This window comes from Eretmochelys imbricata, chromosome 10, assembly GCF_965152235.1.
Source record: "Eretmochelys imbricata isolate rEreImb1 chromosome 10, rEreImb1.hap1, whole genome shotgun sequence".
Lineage (NCBI taxonomy): Eukaryota > Metazoa > Chordata > Testudines > Cheloniidae > Eretmochelys > Eretmochelys imbricata.
Window position 1 is genome coordinate 13,625,975 of NC_135581.1, and position 16,871 is coordinate 13,642,845.

The following is a 16,871-nucleotide window of genomic DNA, read 5'->3' on the forward strand; positions in this document are numbered from 1 at the left end:
AAGTACACAGTGTGCAGATGTCAGTGACAAACACTAACCCCAAACATTAAAAAAAAGTGACAAAGATTTCCTTAGTAGCCATGTATCAGTCCAACAGGGACTGCTAGTGACTTTTTGTTGTAGGAATGTAACTATTACTGCCAGTCCTTACAAGATGGATAGGAAGGGCCTTATCAGGTAGGTATAATCTGACTAGAATATAGAGAGATGATTTAAATCATCTGATTGGCTAGCATGCCAGGCATTAATTCTCTAGTACATTGATTCTCTAGTTCTCTGTACACACAAATTGGAAATCTATATCTTCTATATGATAAAATCCACACACCTGTTTTTTTTTTTTGTTTGTTTGTTTGTTTTAAACTGTTTCAGTTTATAATAGCAGTCAGAATTGGAGACAGGCAAGATTATGTTCTCATTTCTGCTTCTTGCCCAGCAGGTGGCACTTAAGAATCAGCAATAAATGAGAAACATAACCTCTAAAATCAAATTAATATCTGACAAAAACCTTTGATTTACAGTTTCAACAATTAACACATTTTAATGCATTTAAAAAGTTTTTTTCAAAAGATAACGGTCATTTTCTACACAATAGGTTACTAGGAAAGCCCTGAGTGTGAACCATTATTACTTCAAATTTCCTTTTAGCTCTAAGGTGGTGTGTGCTAAATGACCCTTAGCTACTTTAGTGTTTTTGGTAAGGCCTTCTTTAAACAGTTAAAGAAAATCTATCAAAACATACAGGTATTTCCAACAGCCTTTCCTACTTATTATAATGGCAGGCTATCTCTGAAAAATAATTTCTTCAAAAAATGCCTTGTATTTGGTATTAGCGAAGCAAATCAAGGCTAATATTGTAAGACTTTTACACCAAATGAGATGGCCACACAAAAGCTGCTATTAAGGTAAATTGGAACTTGTCAATCTGAACAATTAAAATGTGTAAGAAGAAGAAGAAAGCAAATTACTTTCACATAATGAATGCTATTATATGACTAAAAGAAAGTAAACACCATTTTCTAGGATGAGGCAGTAGTTCAAACATTGGAATCTCTCTGGATACTTCTACAATGATACTATGTATTTATGCATTTTCATTACTCTATGTATAACAATAAGAATGTACTGTATACAATGATGAAATCTCATAATCACATCAGTACAGGCCAACTTCTAAATCCGAGCTATTTCAATACAATGAGATTTTGTCCTCTTTGTTGATAGCATTCACTAATTTGTGAATTTGTCTTCACTTGTTTATAAAACAACTAACATGATTCTATGTCCGTAATAATAATACATACCAGTTATCATCAGTAGATCTCAAAGCGCTATTACAGAGTAAAGAATCATTACTTCCACTTTACATACGCACATAGTTATACTCTACCCTCATTTTCTTTAGATGTCACTTATTTTAATACTTTCTTCTAGATTTATCCCTTTTCTCCGTTTTCTATTCCACAACTGTAATTAGCTAATTCAATTAATATTAATATGCTATACCCAAATCAATTTTAACAAAATATGAGTCATTTTCATATGAGAGGGCAGAAAAATATCATTGTAATTTCCACGGTATTCACCTGAGGTGGTGGGCCAGAAACTCAAGAAACACTGTTGGTACTACCTCCAACCTAAGACGAGAACTGGGGTGCAGGTGGCTGAGAAAGTTGCAGTAGAGCAGTTTATCCAGATCATCCCAGCAGGGGGGAAGAGACTTAGTGGTATGTCATCAGCCTGAGACACTGGCCGAGTCCCTAAGCTTCATGGACAATTACATGGCTGCAGACAGACCCCCTTCCAAGATGCCAGGTGGTAGTTATACTGGGTCCAGAGAGCTCTGAAGCATGTGCCAGGCAAGGAGGCTGGTCTAATTGGAACTACGCCTCTGACTGAATGTTACCAATGGCCCAAGGTCACAGCAAGGCTGCTGATCCCGGGTCCAAACTGGAACAGAAACCCAGAGAATATTTGGACCTACAGAGAAGGAATTCCGGGGGCAGGGGCAGACATACCCTGAGTGATGAACAGGCTATGACCTCCACTTTAGGAAACACTTCTGCCAGTGGGAAATAGGGTCACCTCTGATGTGACTGCCCCTTTACAGAGAGCGTGACTATGGGCAAGTCTGGACAGCTGAAAACAGGGCAAAAAACGAGGCCCTGCTAAAAACGTTAGTCCCTGTACAAATTAATGGGGTGGAAGTGTCAGGGCCAGGTAAGTCAGGATGCAGCCAGACATTGGTTAAAGAACAGCTGATGGACAGTCAGGGTATCCCAGGAGAAGCGGTCTTCCTCCAGTGTGTGCACAGAGATGTACGACCATTACAGATGTGCAGTATCGGTGGGGAAACCTCTTTGTAGCACTAGCATCTAACCTGGCATATCCAGTAATCTGAAAGAGACTGGAGATATTTTAGGGAAGTCATAAAGGAGTGGGGCACTCACTCACTTGAGAGGATACCCTGATCTCAGAGACCCAAGAATCTGAGGGTCCGAGGGAATTGGTGGGGTTAGGTGAAACAGGCAACCCCAGGAAAGGGACTTCCCACCAGGCAAAAGACTCTCTGGCAGGAAGTGATGCAGGGAGGCAGCTGCATAGCACCCCAAGGTGCAGTGTTTAGCTGCCAACCATTGCCAACCTGCCCTGGATTGGAGCTGGTGGAGATGGGGCCCAGGCTCCCCTACCAACACCTAAAGAAGCTCAACTATTAAAGCCTAACCTTTGGCAGGGAACCAAATTGATGGAAGACCCTGAAGATACAAGGGTCTGGACCACAAGGCCCCAACCAAAGAGGGAAGCTCTGAACCTCCCAGTTGATCCTGAAGACCTCCTCGTTATTGGACTTTTTCTTTACACCCTGAAAGGGCTGGACTTGCAGACATGACCTGGCCGGAGGGTTAAGTCACCGAGGACAGACCTCTGTAGGATAGAGCAGTGGTGAGAAAGGGGAACTCCTGGAAAGAAACAACCCGCCAAACCCCCGCCCAACCAGGAGGTGGCATTGGCAGTGAGTGTTCCCCTTCACATGGGGTGCTGGGCATTCAGAGTTAAGTCGAACAAATACTGTAACAGTTACTTATTAAGCACCATGAGAGGGCTAAGGGCAGTATAAAACAAATGGAAGATATGGTACTGGCCCGAAGGACCTTGCATTCTAAATTACAGGTCAGGGATATAGTGCATCAGCTTACAGCAAATGGTTAAATCTCAGATCAATGCAAATGCTTCCCAAATTGCTTCTGACCTCCCTTATTTTTAGTGGAAGAAGACTTACAAACCTTGGGCCTGATCCTGTAATCACTTATGGGAGAAGTCCTTATTCACATAAGTAGTCACAGACTTCAGTAGGATTATTCATATGAATAAGTGTTGCCGTTCAGGCCCCAGAGTGGTCTGAATATACAATGTAGGCAGAGATGTGTAGAAACATGGCTTAAAACCTTTCAGTTCAAAAAAGGAGAGTATTATCAAACACCGGCTTAACCACACAGGCCCTGATCCTACAATGGGACCTGGGAATACCTGTAAACAACAGGATTCACCATTTATTAGTAGATTCCAGAGGATGTAGGCCTGTAACATATTCGTAATGCTTTAATGGTGAAAACAGTAAAGAAAAAGTTAAGCAACAGGATACCTTCAACATTAGTCATTAAAAGCAGTCATAAGTTCTTACTGAGTACGAAGTTCAATGCATTTCTAAACACCATGTTAGAACGCAGCTTTTTTTAATAAAGTGGAGGACATATTTTTCTGTTTTTTTAACTGTTAAATTTTCCATTGATAAATAAATCTTCAGTCCTTGCTTGCAACAGCTAGCCAGAAAGACACCGTTTCATTCCTAAAATTCTCATCTCAGCTCTCACCGCTACACAGCCTTTCTACAGTAGTTTTTGGTTTTGGTTTTTAAAAACAAACAACTAAACCAAACCCTCCACCATTGCCCAACCACCAGTGCAGCTCTATCGTGATAGCGAAGGTGGGAGAGCTACTGTGGACAGAGCCCAAACTTCTTTACTACTGTGTCATGCCAAACTCTCCTGAGCAGCATTAGATAATATAACAGTAAAAATGTCTGAGACCTGTAGTACATAGTGAGACTTCCCCCCCAAACGCTAATGCAGACACAGCCACAGGGGTTAAATAACTACCAAGAACTTGATTTTTGAACAATATTGTACTGTTCAGGTGGTACGTGTGAAATCAGAGCTGTACCTACCCCTGAGAGTTGATGGTCTCATTTGCTTTCTGGAGCAACTGTGATAAAATAGTGAAAAGCTTTAAGCGCATTGGTGGGTCTTTGGTTGGCTGAAGACATGTCTTAAGGATGAGAATGAAATCTTGAAGGGCTTCACCTATTATAGGACCTAGAAAATAAATATTTAAATCTTGATTGAATTGTACTAAATATTTTAATCTTACATTTAAATATTTAGCATATAAATCCAATCTGTAAGGTAAACTACTTCCTTTCTTCTTCAACACTTGGGTGAACAGTTGGCTGTAGCAATAGTTTGCCATTTGATCTGTTCCTGTGTGGCCAAAAGGGCTTGATGGGCCAAGAGTCCAACATTGGAACAGACTTGATGCACCCATTTAATAGGGGGTCTCTGGTGTTAAATTAACATTTTACTTTGTGTACTGCATCAGTCCTTGCAAAATAATTATGACACAACGTATCACCTGTCAGAGTCCTGAGTGGGTCAGAAGAGTGGCTATGTTAGAAAGCCCTTCCACTCCCCATTGGAATGACACAGGTTAAAACTGAAAAGCCAGGAAGCAGCTGGAGCCTATTAACTATCGTGATTTATTTGTAAGAAAGAGGTCAACTTCTGGGAGGGTTTTAAGCAGCAAGTGTGACCCAGCCACTACTGACCTGGTTGTAAACTTCCAGTAGGTTTCAATCTGTATTTGATTCAGACTATTTACAGGCCCGGCCAGACCGGTTTGTTTACCTGCCGCGTCTGCAGATTTGGCTGATTGCGGCTCCCAGTGGCTGCGGTTCGCCACTCCAGGCCAATGGGGGCTGCGGGAAGCGGCATGGCCCAAGGGACGTGTTGGCCGCCCTTCCCACAGCCCCTATTGGCCTGAAGCGGCGAACTGCGGCCACTGGGAGCGGCGATCGGCCGAACCTGCGGACACAGTAGGTAAACAAACCAGTCTGGCCTGCCAGGGGCTTTCCCTGAACAAGCGGTAGACTGGCTTTGAGAACCACTGCTCTACTCTGCTCTGAAGAAGAAGAAAAAAAAAAAGCAAAGAAACATGATGGTTCACTAGCAGCCTTATTTTTGTATTGTTTGGAGCAAGGAAAAGCTTCCAATGACTATTGTGAGGAGGTTAGCTGAGAACTTTACTACACTTTGGCATTGAAGAATGGGGAAGAAGTATCCAATAGAAGCAACAATATTCTGTCACATGAAAAACTGCCTGATTAAAAGTATTCAGATTCCAAAAGAAGTTCAACACTGTATCTGGAAGTGTGTTCTCTCCAACTTGGAACAAATAATAATCTCAGATGTCTAGACTTAAACATAGGGCATAAAATACATCTTGGTAAATTTCCATGCCATAAATAAGATTTTATTTTTGTAACAATTATTCAGATGCATTGCTTTATGCTAGACCTGAGGTATTGTTAAAACAATGCCATTAAATCATGTTTTGATAATAGCAAGTTAAATAGATGGAGAACAAAATAATCTACACCACTTATTTCAACAGAAATTCCAATTCCTGCAAATTAAAAAAAAAAAAAGGTGGGGAGGAATTGGAAAGGAGTAAACCTCACTAAATTGATTCAATGCAACATTGTGTGTGGGAATGAAAAGAAAATGGGAATAGTACTAGGAGTTGCTGTTTTAGACAAGACAGAAAACACAGAAAAGAGCATATCTCCATTATGGGTGAAAGCCAAAATATTTGCCCAGACATTTTATGATTTTTCATTAAGCAAAACAGACAAATGTCTAGAAATTCCATAAATCAAGAAAAGGAGGAGAAGAACTGTTGGCCTCTCGATATTTGTATTGGACAGTTTTTGTTCTTCTCTAAGGACTAGTCTACATTTTAAAGTTAACTAGGATTAAGGTAGATGTGAATTCAAAATGCAAAAGCTATTATGGAATAACTCCATGTGTAGACAAGTCCTAAGGGTGAGGCTGGTCTCTGTACAAAGCAAGAGAGGTGCCTCAGGTGGGCTTCTTGAGGCAATTTGGAGATGAAGGGAGATTGAGTAATTTATCACTGGAAGTCTTAACAGTTAGGATGGTGAGAAGCTACTTGTCCCTGAAAGGCCATAGAGGATTTTACTAGATACAATAGGGGGAACTGTGTTGGGGTACCTGTTCCAGCAGAAGGAGACTAGAAAAATCGTAGATGCAAGACAAGGAGGAATGGTGATACAAAAGGCCTTATGACATATTTAAAGATGGCACTGTAAGAAGGGGAAAGAGAATGTCACTAAGTAATTCTTCTTCTATTGAGGAATGTCCACCATTCCTGTCTTTTCAAGCAATTTCAGTTGAGATAGGCTAATTGGTTATGCATCTGAACAGCAGCTAGAGCAAGGAACTGGTTATATTTTATTTTTTATAAAATTAGAATACCGAGATTCCCTTTTACAAAGTGCCTAAGTGAGCGTATTTATACAAGTTTCGATAGCAATGATCCAAAGAAAGAATTTTTTAGGTAAATTCTTGCGAAAGACAGTATTTTATGGCTGCATTCAGGTAACTAGTTACTTGTGTTAACAAGAAAAATTACTTCTAGAATATCAGATTTTTAAGGCCCAATCCTGCAAAGACAAAGGCATGTGTTTAACTTCATGCATATGGGTAGTCTCACTGACTTCAAAGGAGTTACTCACATGCTTAAAATAAAGCACATGCTCGCATGCTCTGCTGGACAGGGGCATAAACATACAACATACAGTTTAAAATAAGTACACAAGGTGTTTCATTACACTAAAAATTCAGGTGTTAAATGAATATTTTTATTATTCTCCAGGCAGTCCATACATTCTGAAATGCTCCTTAAATACCACAAAACTTCATATCTTTTCTTGCATCATGAACCTGTGAAGTTTCTGAATGTTAAACTTATAAAATACAGCATGTTCGAAAGGCATGGAGACTGTTGTAGAACACAAGAAATGTCTAAGATCCCCATTACCTTGCTTAATGAGTCATACCTGAATGAGTGGCAATGACATCTAACTGTAATAATTCTGGAGAATAGCAGTTCCAACGATCATGCGATACAGATACCCACTCCATAAGCTGATCTATATGTTGTTTATACAGATCAAGAAAACCACTCAAATGCTGCACCTGAGCTAATGAACACATTGACTCCTCTACCTGTTTAAAAACAAACAAAAACCAAAATAGGTGAATTTAACCAAAATGTCGGTTAAAAAAAACCCCAAACATTTTTGGAAATTTTTGATGAAGCTGACCATAATGTCATCACCACCAAGAATTCAGAGAACAGCATAGGCATGTCTGTAAGTATCAGTTATTTTTAGTTTTTAAATAAAATAAGAAATTTCAAGAGACAAAAAACCCTCACCGTTTCTTAGTAGGGAAGTCATGGTCAATATCTAAACATAATTTATCACAGTATTATACCTGTTAATTTCAATTTTAAAATGGAAAAATTGTTTTTGCTTCACTATGACATCACACAGAACACTGCAATGCAGCATCAAAACTGATGAAACTCAGTGTCACATAAAAGGACCTCAAAGCCAATCAAAATTGTAAAACAGTTACTTTTCCATGTAGATAAGTAGTGGTTTCCTCCCCAACTCAATAATGCTTAAAACACTTATATAGGAGGTGACCTCTCTCCAGCAAGAATAGCTGGATGTGGTTGCCTCCAAAGCCTATCACTACTACTTCTTGGATCAGCCAAAATGTTTTTTTTAGAAAAATAATACTATGTGCTCCATCTTCGTAGACGCTGAGCATGCTGACTTTGCAGCATTCCTAGCTCCTGCCTGTTTGGTGACAGTGTTGACATCAGCCTTCCTTTTTACATATTACCAATTCCATTAATTCAGTGAGGAAAAAGTGAAACATGTAAATAAAGAAACACCAGATGAACATGCAAGCTACAGTTATGTGTTATGCAAGAAAGCATAAGGATTTTCATAGTAATCTATAACAGGTGTATTCATGCATAAAATTGTTTGCTTTTATAGCTCCTTAAATCTTCTATCAAAAGTACATGTCCACTGAAGGTGTGATCCAAAGCCCACTGAAGTCAATGGATACACTCTCACTGATTTCAGTAAGCTTTGGATCATGCCCTAAGGGCCTGATTGTGATATCCCCACACTGAGCAGTACTTTAACTCCACAAGGAGCCCCACTGACTCCAATAGGACTACTTATGGTATAAGACTGAATTCAATGTGAATACAGGTGACATAATTTAGCCTTAAACAGTTAACTGTAACTAAAATTATATGTATTTGTTTTGCTATTTTTAAACTGTACTCAACTGTTCTGGTGTCTGGGCCCTTTAGAATTTTGAAGATAGATCGCTGGCCTGACAAGTCATTAGGAAGCGTCAGATGTGAAAAGATTTTAGAAAAGGCAGGATTTGCTAAGTACAAAGATTATACTTTAAGTGACTTTGCCTGCACCCAAGACAAAAGATTGCTGCTTTCTGTAGGATCTTTGCATTCTAGTCAAAATTACTCAATATTTGTGTTTCAAAGTATTTTTGTTGACCTATAAATAAATCAGACCATTCCACAAGACTGAGCTGTGTATTTGAGTTCAAAACCATTGTCTATCATTCCGTATATAAACCACCACAACTTTTTTTTTTCATGGAAAAAGGAAGAAAGTACAAAATGATGTAATTCCAATCAAGGATACAATAGAAGCATTGTTCAGAGGTGGTTTACAATAAACTGTTCAAACTTTCCATTTGTGCTAGTAACATAGGAGGGTACACATTAAATCCACAGATAGGCAGATGTCCAGCATTAGTTTCACAACCTTGTAATACATTTGACTGAGTCTCTTAAGAAAATTGGCAAGGGTTACTTTTAATTTCTATAAATATTTTAATATCTAACATGACACATCCTGCATTAGCCAGCATTGCAGTGGTCCTCAAACTCACACAGCCTTTCTAGTCAAAGAGATGAACTTACATTACTGTGACATAGACCTACCTGTAAGTACAAATGCTGAATTATCCTCATACCAACAATCAAAACAGACCTGATGAAAGGACAAGATGGCTCACAAGAGTGGTAAAGGAATAAAAAGCGTTTAAACTACTATATCACCAGTTCAAATCTGGACAAGTTCAGAACTGATCTAACAGAGCTGCTATCTGATGGCTGAAATGAGTTCCAGCCACCTAGAAAATGGAGGGCCACCAACTAAGCATAGTACTTAGTAGGTGGTCTTACCCCATTTTCATGGTGCTTAGTTGATGGCCTGTCTTCATTTTCTATAGGACAGGTAATTAATGTAAAATCTAGCTCTTATATAGTGCTTTTCATTGGTAGATCTTAAAGCACTTTACAAAAGGAGGTCAGTATCTTTATCCCCATTTTACAGATGGGGAAACTGAGGCACAGCATGGTGACGTGGCTTGCCTGAGGTCACTCAGTAGGCCAGTGGCAGAGCTGGGCACAGAATCCAGATCTCTGAGTCACAGGCCAATGCTCTATGCACTAGGCTTCACTGCCTACCGCAAAGAAATTGGTGCCATTGCTAACTGATCAGCAGATGAGCTAAAAATCCAGTAAGTATGAAGAGTGCACTATTCTCTTACAATTAGAAGTACACAAGATAATCATTGATGCCCTACCAGTGTATCTCTGCAACCTCCTTAAATAATAGCTTGGAGGTTTAGTAATTCAAAGGTTCAGATGGTTCAGGTATATTCACAAGATCTTTTGATCCTGAATAAGGAACTCTTCTCAGAGCAACACATTTCTATTTTTAAGCTAGCTGGAAGGCATTTGTCTTCTATGGACAAAAACTATTTCAGTAGGGCATTTTGCTTTTTGGAGTTGTTTATATGGATTGTATAGCAGCCTAGGGCACAAAGCATGAAATGCACTATGTAAAAAAAGCATTTTATTGTACTTCGTGGAGGTTTTGGAAAAAACACACAAGAAATATATTGAAATTCTTAGGATCATTCAAGGTAGAATTTATGGGACACAGAGTAATAATGAGGAAAGGAGGAATCTGAAGATATACAAACCACAGTTGAATACATTCTTGACATAGCCTTAAGCATTATGAGGCTGATATTGAGAGATACTGAAAGCTGCAGCCCATTTTGAAGTTGTTGGGAGTTAGGTCCTCAATAACTGAAAAAATCAGGTTATATTTGTCTTTGTGACAAACCTGAAATATTGGAACTACCCAAACTAATTGCCAGATTATCTGTCTTGCTGAAAAAAATGCTAAAGAGAACAAAGAATTTAATCCAAAGTAATGTCAACTGGAAAAAAAAAACACCACTGTAAATACAAGAATATCCAAAGCCTTTAATAATTTTAGGGGATTTCCTTTGTCTTATGCAAGAACCAGGTTTTATCTCCATGAAACTGCTTTACTTCTAGGACTTCTAGGATTTGCAAAGTTTGGAAAGTGGGCATGTCAACACTATTGACCATTCTGTAGCCAAAAACCGCAGAGATGCGTAAAATAACGATATTTTTGTTTGGGGACTCACGCATTCACAATAAAGTTTATAAAAATGTATCCCAGATTAGTTCCTTGTATAATTTGACTTTGAAAGAATCTCTTGCACCTTGTTTTAATACTTGTGTAAGCTTTGTTTCATTTCTTCCTTTCAGATTAATTTTCAAAGGGTATGCCTCTTTGGAGAGAGCCTGTTGGTGACAGAGCCATAAATACTGTTAAAACACAGGTTTTTGGATTATAATGCCTGGAAGCAATACAAGAGGAAGTAGAACAGCCATCAAATAGGAGCAGGTCTGAAAAAACAAACTTGGATAGGCCACCAAGGAGTTATAGTGAGTAAGGATGGCTGTTGATTTATTTGGCATTTAACTTTGGGGTGGGGGGAGGATTTGAAGAGTGCGAAGAGAATGAAGGAGATGAGATAATGGTTAGAAAAAAGGTCGACTTATTTTCACAGCTTCTCTAGATGTTGTCCTTGATGTTAGAGAATGACTACAACACCTCTTAAGCTTTCTTATGAGAGGTGAATAAGTCAACTACTGTAAAAGCCTCGATGTTTGGCAAAGCACAGAAAAAAAATCCATTTTGAAACTCATTTTGTGGGCTAGTAGTTTGACTGTTCTTCTGTGGCCAGAAAAGAACTTGGGTCCAGTCTCAAAGGAATGTATCGTTAAGCAGGGTCCCCCTAATGTCACACGATTGTTTGCCTTAGACCACACTTGGGGGTGGCCTGCTTTCAGCCTTCACCAGGATGACTCTCTGCAAACCTTCTTTGCTTTTTTTCATCAATATCTAGTCTAGAAGACTAACAATCTTGGATCTGAGATCCTTTTTAGGAATTACCTTTTTCCTTCAGATGAACCCCTTCTCCCAAATTTATAGGTTTGGTTCTGTAGTTTCTTTAAGACAGTTTGTTTTATTCAGGAGAACATCTTTTAAAAGGAAAGATTCCTGTTCATCTCACCACAACAGAGTCCTTGATGCAGCAAAATAAAAAGCAGCTCATGCAAGGCCTGTCTTGACTAGTTCATGGTACTCTACAGGCAACTTTGGAGATTTTGCAGTTAAAGCCTTGTGGAAGGATATGAAAGCAAAAGGCCATCATAATCAAATGGTACAGCCCAAACTTCCCTTATTTAGTTCTCTTCCCCTTCCAGGATGCAATCATAATGCTTTCCTGGCCACTTGTGCATATATGGAGAGCTTTGTTTGAGGCAAAAACAATACTGCAAGGAGAATATGGTTAGACAGTTTGAATTTCTTTCTAGCCTGGTGGAAAAATTGCGGCCGAATCAAGCTGTTCTAATCTTCTTTAGCTACGCACTATAGTAAAACAGATTTCTGAACATTAGTCTCCAGGCCTCATGGACCCACCAGTTAAGGCATAAAATTGAGAAATGTTGGCTTTTTGGGAACAGAGGTGCAATGGGGAGAATTTGTTCCTGGAGGGTTTACATCTTTGCAAAGGACTTAGACGAAACAAGAAAATTCTGAGGGATTTTCATTGCTATCTTTAAAAGAGAAAGTTAGATTAATTTCTAATAGGAAGAGTGAACTGGGTGAAGAGTCTAACCTGTGGATGCTTAACTTATAGGATGTCTAAAATAAAAACTTGTTCAATCTTATAAAATATTCATAGTCAGTAATGCATCTTCTGATGATAAGAATTCCCCTCTTTAAAAGTGTTATGTAAAGTGGTTATAATACCTAACTGTCTTGTAATAAAATAGGATTTGGCTACCTCACAAGGGTGTTGTAAGACTTTAATGGAATGTTTGATAAGCAATTTGAGATCCTGGGATGAAAGGCACTATATGATTACAGTGTATTACTTATGATGATGATAATTTGGGTTTTTTTAAAAAGAAAAAAAACAAAACAAAAAACCTCTAGAAGAAGAGCACAGCAGTCATGAGGAGCTTCTGGTAAGAGAATCAGGAAATAACAGAGTTACAGAACACCTTAGAACCGCTTGATATATTAAAGCAGGAAATTTCAGTGTCTGGACTGGTGACTAACAATAATACTCTCTCATACAGCTCTCTTAAATCCTCAGAATGCTTTCCAAACATTAGCCAACCTTAGCAACAGCCCTGTGGAGATAGCTAGGGGCAGAAAAGTTTAAGGACTTGCTCAAGACCAAAGTCCTAAATCAGGGCTGCAATTAAGAACTAAGGAATTCCATGTTTTCACTCCTATGCTTAGATAATTAGTCCATGCCAACCTCTCACTCTTGCAACAACAGACAGAATATGCTGTACTTGAAAGAACTACAAAAATAAATAAATAAAAATTACTGTCCTACGGTTCAGATCCTCGGCTGGTATAAATCACATTTTTAATTGAGCTATAATGATTTATGTCAGTCGAGGATCTGGCTCTAGGTGTTTCAATAAGGGTCTTTACTCAAAACTAAAACCAAAGGAACTTCTTGGGAAGAGAATGAGCAGACAGACAGAGTTTACAGCATTCTACATGCGCCCCTGGGGCCACATAATGACTGAATCTTCTGAACTCTTTAATCTTTACTGCTCGACTCTGAGTTAAGCGCTAGCAAGGCTTGAAGCCTAAGAGCAGGGAGATTTATAGCGGTTACTTACATTATATTTAGACAAATCGTCTTACCAACAGTAAAAACAAACAAAACAAAACAAAAATCAGGATTTTAAACATTTAAAACACCCATTCACAGTTAGTGTCACCTTTTCATTAAGATGTTCGGCGCGTGGTATTGCCATTATTGTCACCAAAACTTTCATCAGCTGCAGGCTAGTTTCTTTGCAGTCTTCTTGGCACACTTCAGTTATCGCTTGTACGCAACAAAGCAATTGTTCCATGTAAAAGATCTACAAACAAAAAGCATGAAATGTGTGAGTTTTGTTAGACAACGTTAGACACCCTTTCTTTCACAGGCCAGTAAAACTGACACAATCCTCTTTAAAAGTCAGATATTAGTCGATGACAATAATAATATAAATTGTACATATCCTGCTAAACTGGATGCCTATTTATTGTTCCAAACATAGACTCTATAATTCACTCAGTTTTATAATAACCTATGGGGCATTTTTTGTAGAGCAACAAATTAATACACTCTTCCCAGATTTTTTGCTTGTGGAAGTGATTACCTTGTCCTGTTAAGAAAAATTAATAACCATCCTGCCAGCCACATGATTGCAATATGCTGGATAAATACATTAAAGAATTTTGGGGTTCCTAGGAAGATTTTCATCTTATCCTGAAATGGAACTCTAACTTCTAATGCTTCTGCTGTGCCGATCTCAAACGTCCAAATTTCTGAACATACCAAGTAGTGTATTGCAACATCACTATGCAGAAACAAGGAAACCTGAAGGTCTGTCTCCCACCTAATTACTGCAACATAATGCATAAAATCCTGGCCCCACTGAAGTCAATGGGTGTTTTGCCATTGACTTCAATGGGGCCAGAATTTCACTCAAAATTCTTGTCAGTTTGCAAGTCTTCTGTAACAAAGCATAGCAGACCACAGTTGGCAGAGGTTCCATGATTTGCTGTACTATATCAGTGAAAGAGACCACTGTCATACGACTGGTTAGCTCCACTTCCAAAAAGAAAATAAATAAAACTTGAGAATACTCTTATCTATAAATGGTATTTATCTGATGTCAATTATATATCATTCTCTCACTCTGATAAAGAATTATTTCTCAAATAGAAAAGTTAGGTCTGTCTACTCTCTATATTGTCCAATAGAGTTAATTTCTAGAAGATCACATGGCACTTTTGCAGATCTGTCCTGTGGACTCATTGTTTGAACACCCAGAGGTGGTGGTGCTTCCAGTGGAGTAGATCCCTAAGAATAGTGTGTTTCAGTGTGATTGAGGTCAATTCTGAGCATTCTAAGAATCACTCAAACACATGCCATTAAAACAAGGACTTAAAGAGGAAAGAACTACATTGTCTCAAAGGGAGAATTAAACAGATCCTGTAACACTAGAATAATCTTCTTAAAAGGAATTATAAATCTGACAAGGGGTACAAAGAATCTTCTGGAGACAGGGTATTGGCCAACTGCATGTCCCTGAAGATCCCCTGCTAGTCATTCTAAGGGCAGAGGCTTAACATTTCAAACTCCTCCTGGAAAGAAAGCTAGAATCTTAATTAAGGAGAAGGCTTGGTAGACTGTATGGATTTTTCTTGTATACCAGTAACAGAACATGCTGCAGATCCGGAAATAGAAGAAAGGGGTGAAGAACTCCTGAATTTCAACTGTTACACTAAAGAGCCCACTCCATATTGGAGAAAGAACCTTTCATACACCAATCTGAAAGGGTCAAGATACTGAGATCTAAGGATCCTTTCAGCTGAACAGTTACATGCCGAATAATTAACACAGGCAAAGAAAATGTAACAGGTGAGGAAGTACACCAAAGGGAAAAAAAAAAAATACATGCAATGCCTTAATGCAAATTAATTGTAAACATCACTCTCACTATATGGCTCACAAAGAATACGGGCACTTCAAAACAGTATAGTAAGAACCGCCTTCAGGCTCACATCCCATGAAATCCATCTACTGCATGTTAGTTATGTGTGTGCTTAAGAGCAATTTTATCATGATGGAAGTGTCTTCATCCTGCATTTTTAGGATGAAGGAACCCAAATGTAAGAAGCTTAAATGCTAAAGCTTTTTGCAAAGAGTGTTCCTAAATGCACATTTAAACATACTGGATCATTGCCTTTTAAAAATCAAATATTAATATCCAAAAAGCTAGCATTAAAAGGAAGCACTTCTCTTTGTGAAATATAACATGCCAATCACTATTGCCAAGAAAACGCTTTGTATCAATCATTTTTATTTAGCTGGACTGCAGAGCTGGGAAGGGACAAAGTAAATTCATTTGTTTGGATTCTATACACGATGAACTTATCAAAACAAGGGCCAAATGGTGCCTTTGGATTAATCCAATTGACTACCATTGCAATACATGGGAATGACGTTCATAGGTTTAAAAGCAGAAAGTTAGCCTAATGTAGATAACTTGAAGTTTTGATGGCAGGGAAAAATCAATATCTTATAACAATATTAACTAAGACCTATATAACCCAGTGTAGTTTGAACTGAACATATGCAAGATTGTGTGCAAATGGACAATCACAAATGAAAAACTTGTGTGCACAATAATTTAAACAGAACTGCTATTATTTTGGTCAGTATTTCCATGGTACGAGAAGGGGACTTGTTACTTTAGAAAATTTTACAAGCAATTTTGCGGATTGAAAAAAAAAAGTTATATTAAAGTAAGGTATAGTCTAACTCAGTGGTTCGCAAATTACAGTATGTGGGCCACAATCAGGTGGCATGCAGATGGATTTGAAGTATAGTATGAGAACAAGAATCTGTTATAAACTACAGTTAAAAACAACAAAAGTGGTTTGCCAATCACTTTTGGCTTTTAGATGTGGTATGCTAAGACTTAAAGTCTGAGAACCAGTGGTCTAAGTCCTGGGCTGTTTTGGATTTTCCATTTATCCTTACCTCTTCAGATCGCTGACAGATCTCAGGTTGTGAGAGTGTGTTGGCAAGATAAGACAAATGAGGCTTTAAGACTTGTCTTGGGCAACCTCGTATCACTGCAGCTAGAATCATGAGATAAGAAGGCATAGGTGTTTTTTCAAGGGCCGACACCAGTAACTTCAGAGATACCTTAGGGTTAACAAATGTTCCAATCAACTCTGCTGCTTTCACACACTGTAAAAGAGAATAAACATAACTTGAGGATTATTTTGAAAACACAAAGACCATTCATCATATCCTGGCCCTTCCTCTTTTTATGATTCCAGCTGTTTTTTAAATACTTCAGCAATTGGCTTATAGGCCTTTCCGCTCACTCAGTAATGACTGCATGCATGAAAAAATTTTCTTGACATGTGTTCAGAAAGCTCATAATAAGGCATGCAAGCACCCTTCTCAGCATCAGACTCAAACTTTCATGAGAAAGTTGTAAAGCACAGTGTAATAGATCTCTAGCTTAGGGTGACCAGATGTCCCAGATTTCCTGGTTCAGGGTCCCCCCAACCCCTGCGAAAACTGGTCTGAGGCACACCCCCTACCCTCATTTATTTATATATAAACAAAACTCAAAAAAGAAGTAATCCATTTTTTGTTGCATTCACACTCCTCTCAAAACTGTGT

At 38.5% G+C, this 16,871-nt stretch overlaps 1 protein-coding gene across 2 annotated transcripts in view; it reads right to left on the minus strand.

Annotated features, from left to right (window-relative positions):
- The window catches only part of DNAAF5 (dynein axonemal assembly factor 5), a 41,743-nt gene that overhangs the window by 10,354 nt on the left and 14,518 nt on the right, over positions 1–16,871 (minus strand). For both annotated transcript variants that reach the window (XM_077828579.1, XM_077828580.1), the window contains exons 6-9: positions 16,215–16,427; positions 13,396–13,539; positions 7,196–7,364; positions 4,226–4,373 (exon numbers count right to left, since the gene is read on the minus strand). In XM_077828579.1, coding sequence (XP_077684705.1) covers positions 4,226–4,373; positions 7,196–7,364; positions 13,396–13,539; positions 16,215–16,427 — 674 coding nt within the window. The remainder of the gene's footprint in view (positions 1–4,225; positions 4,374–7,195; positions 7,365–13,395; positions 13,540–16,214; positions 16,428–16,871) is intronic.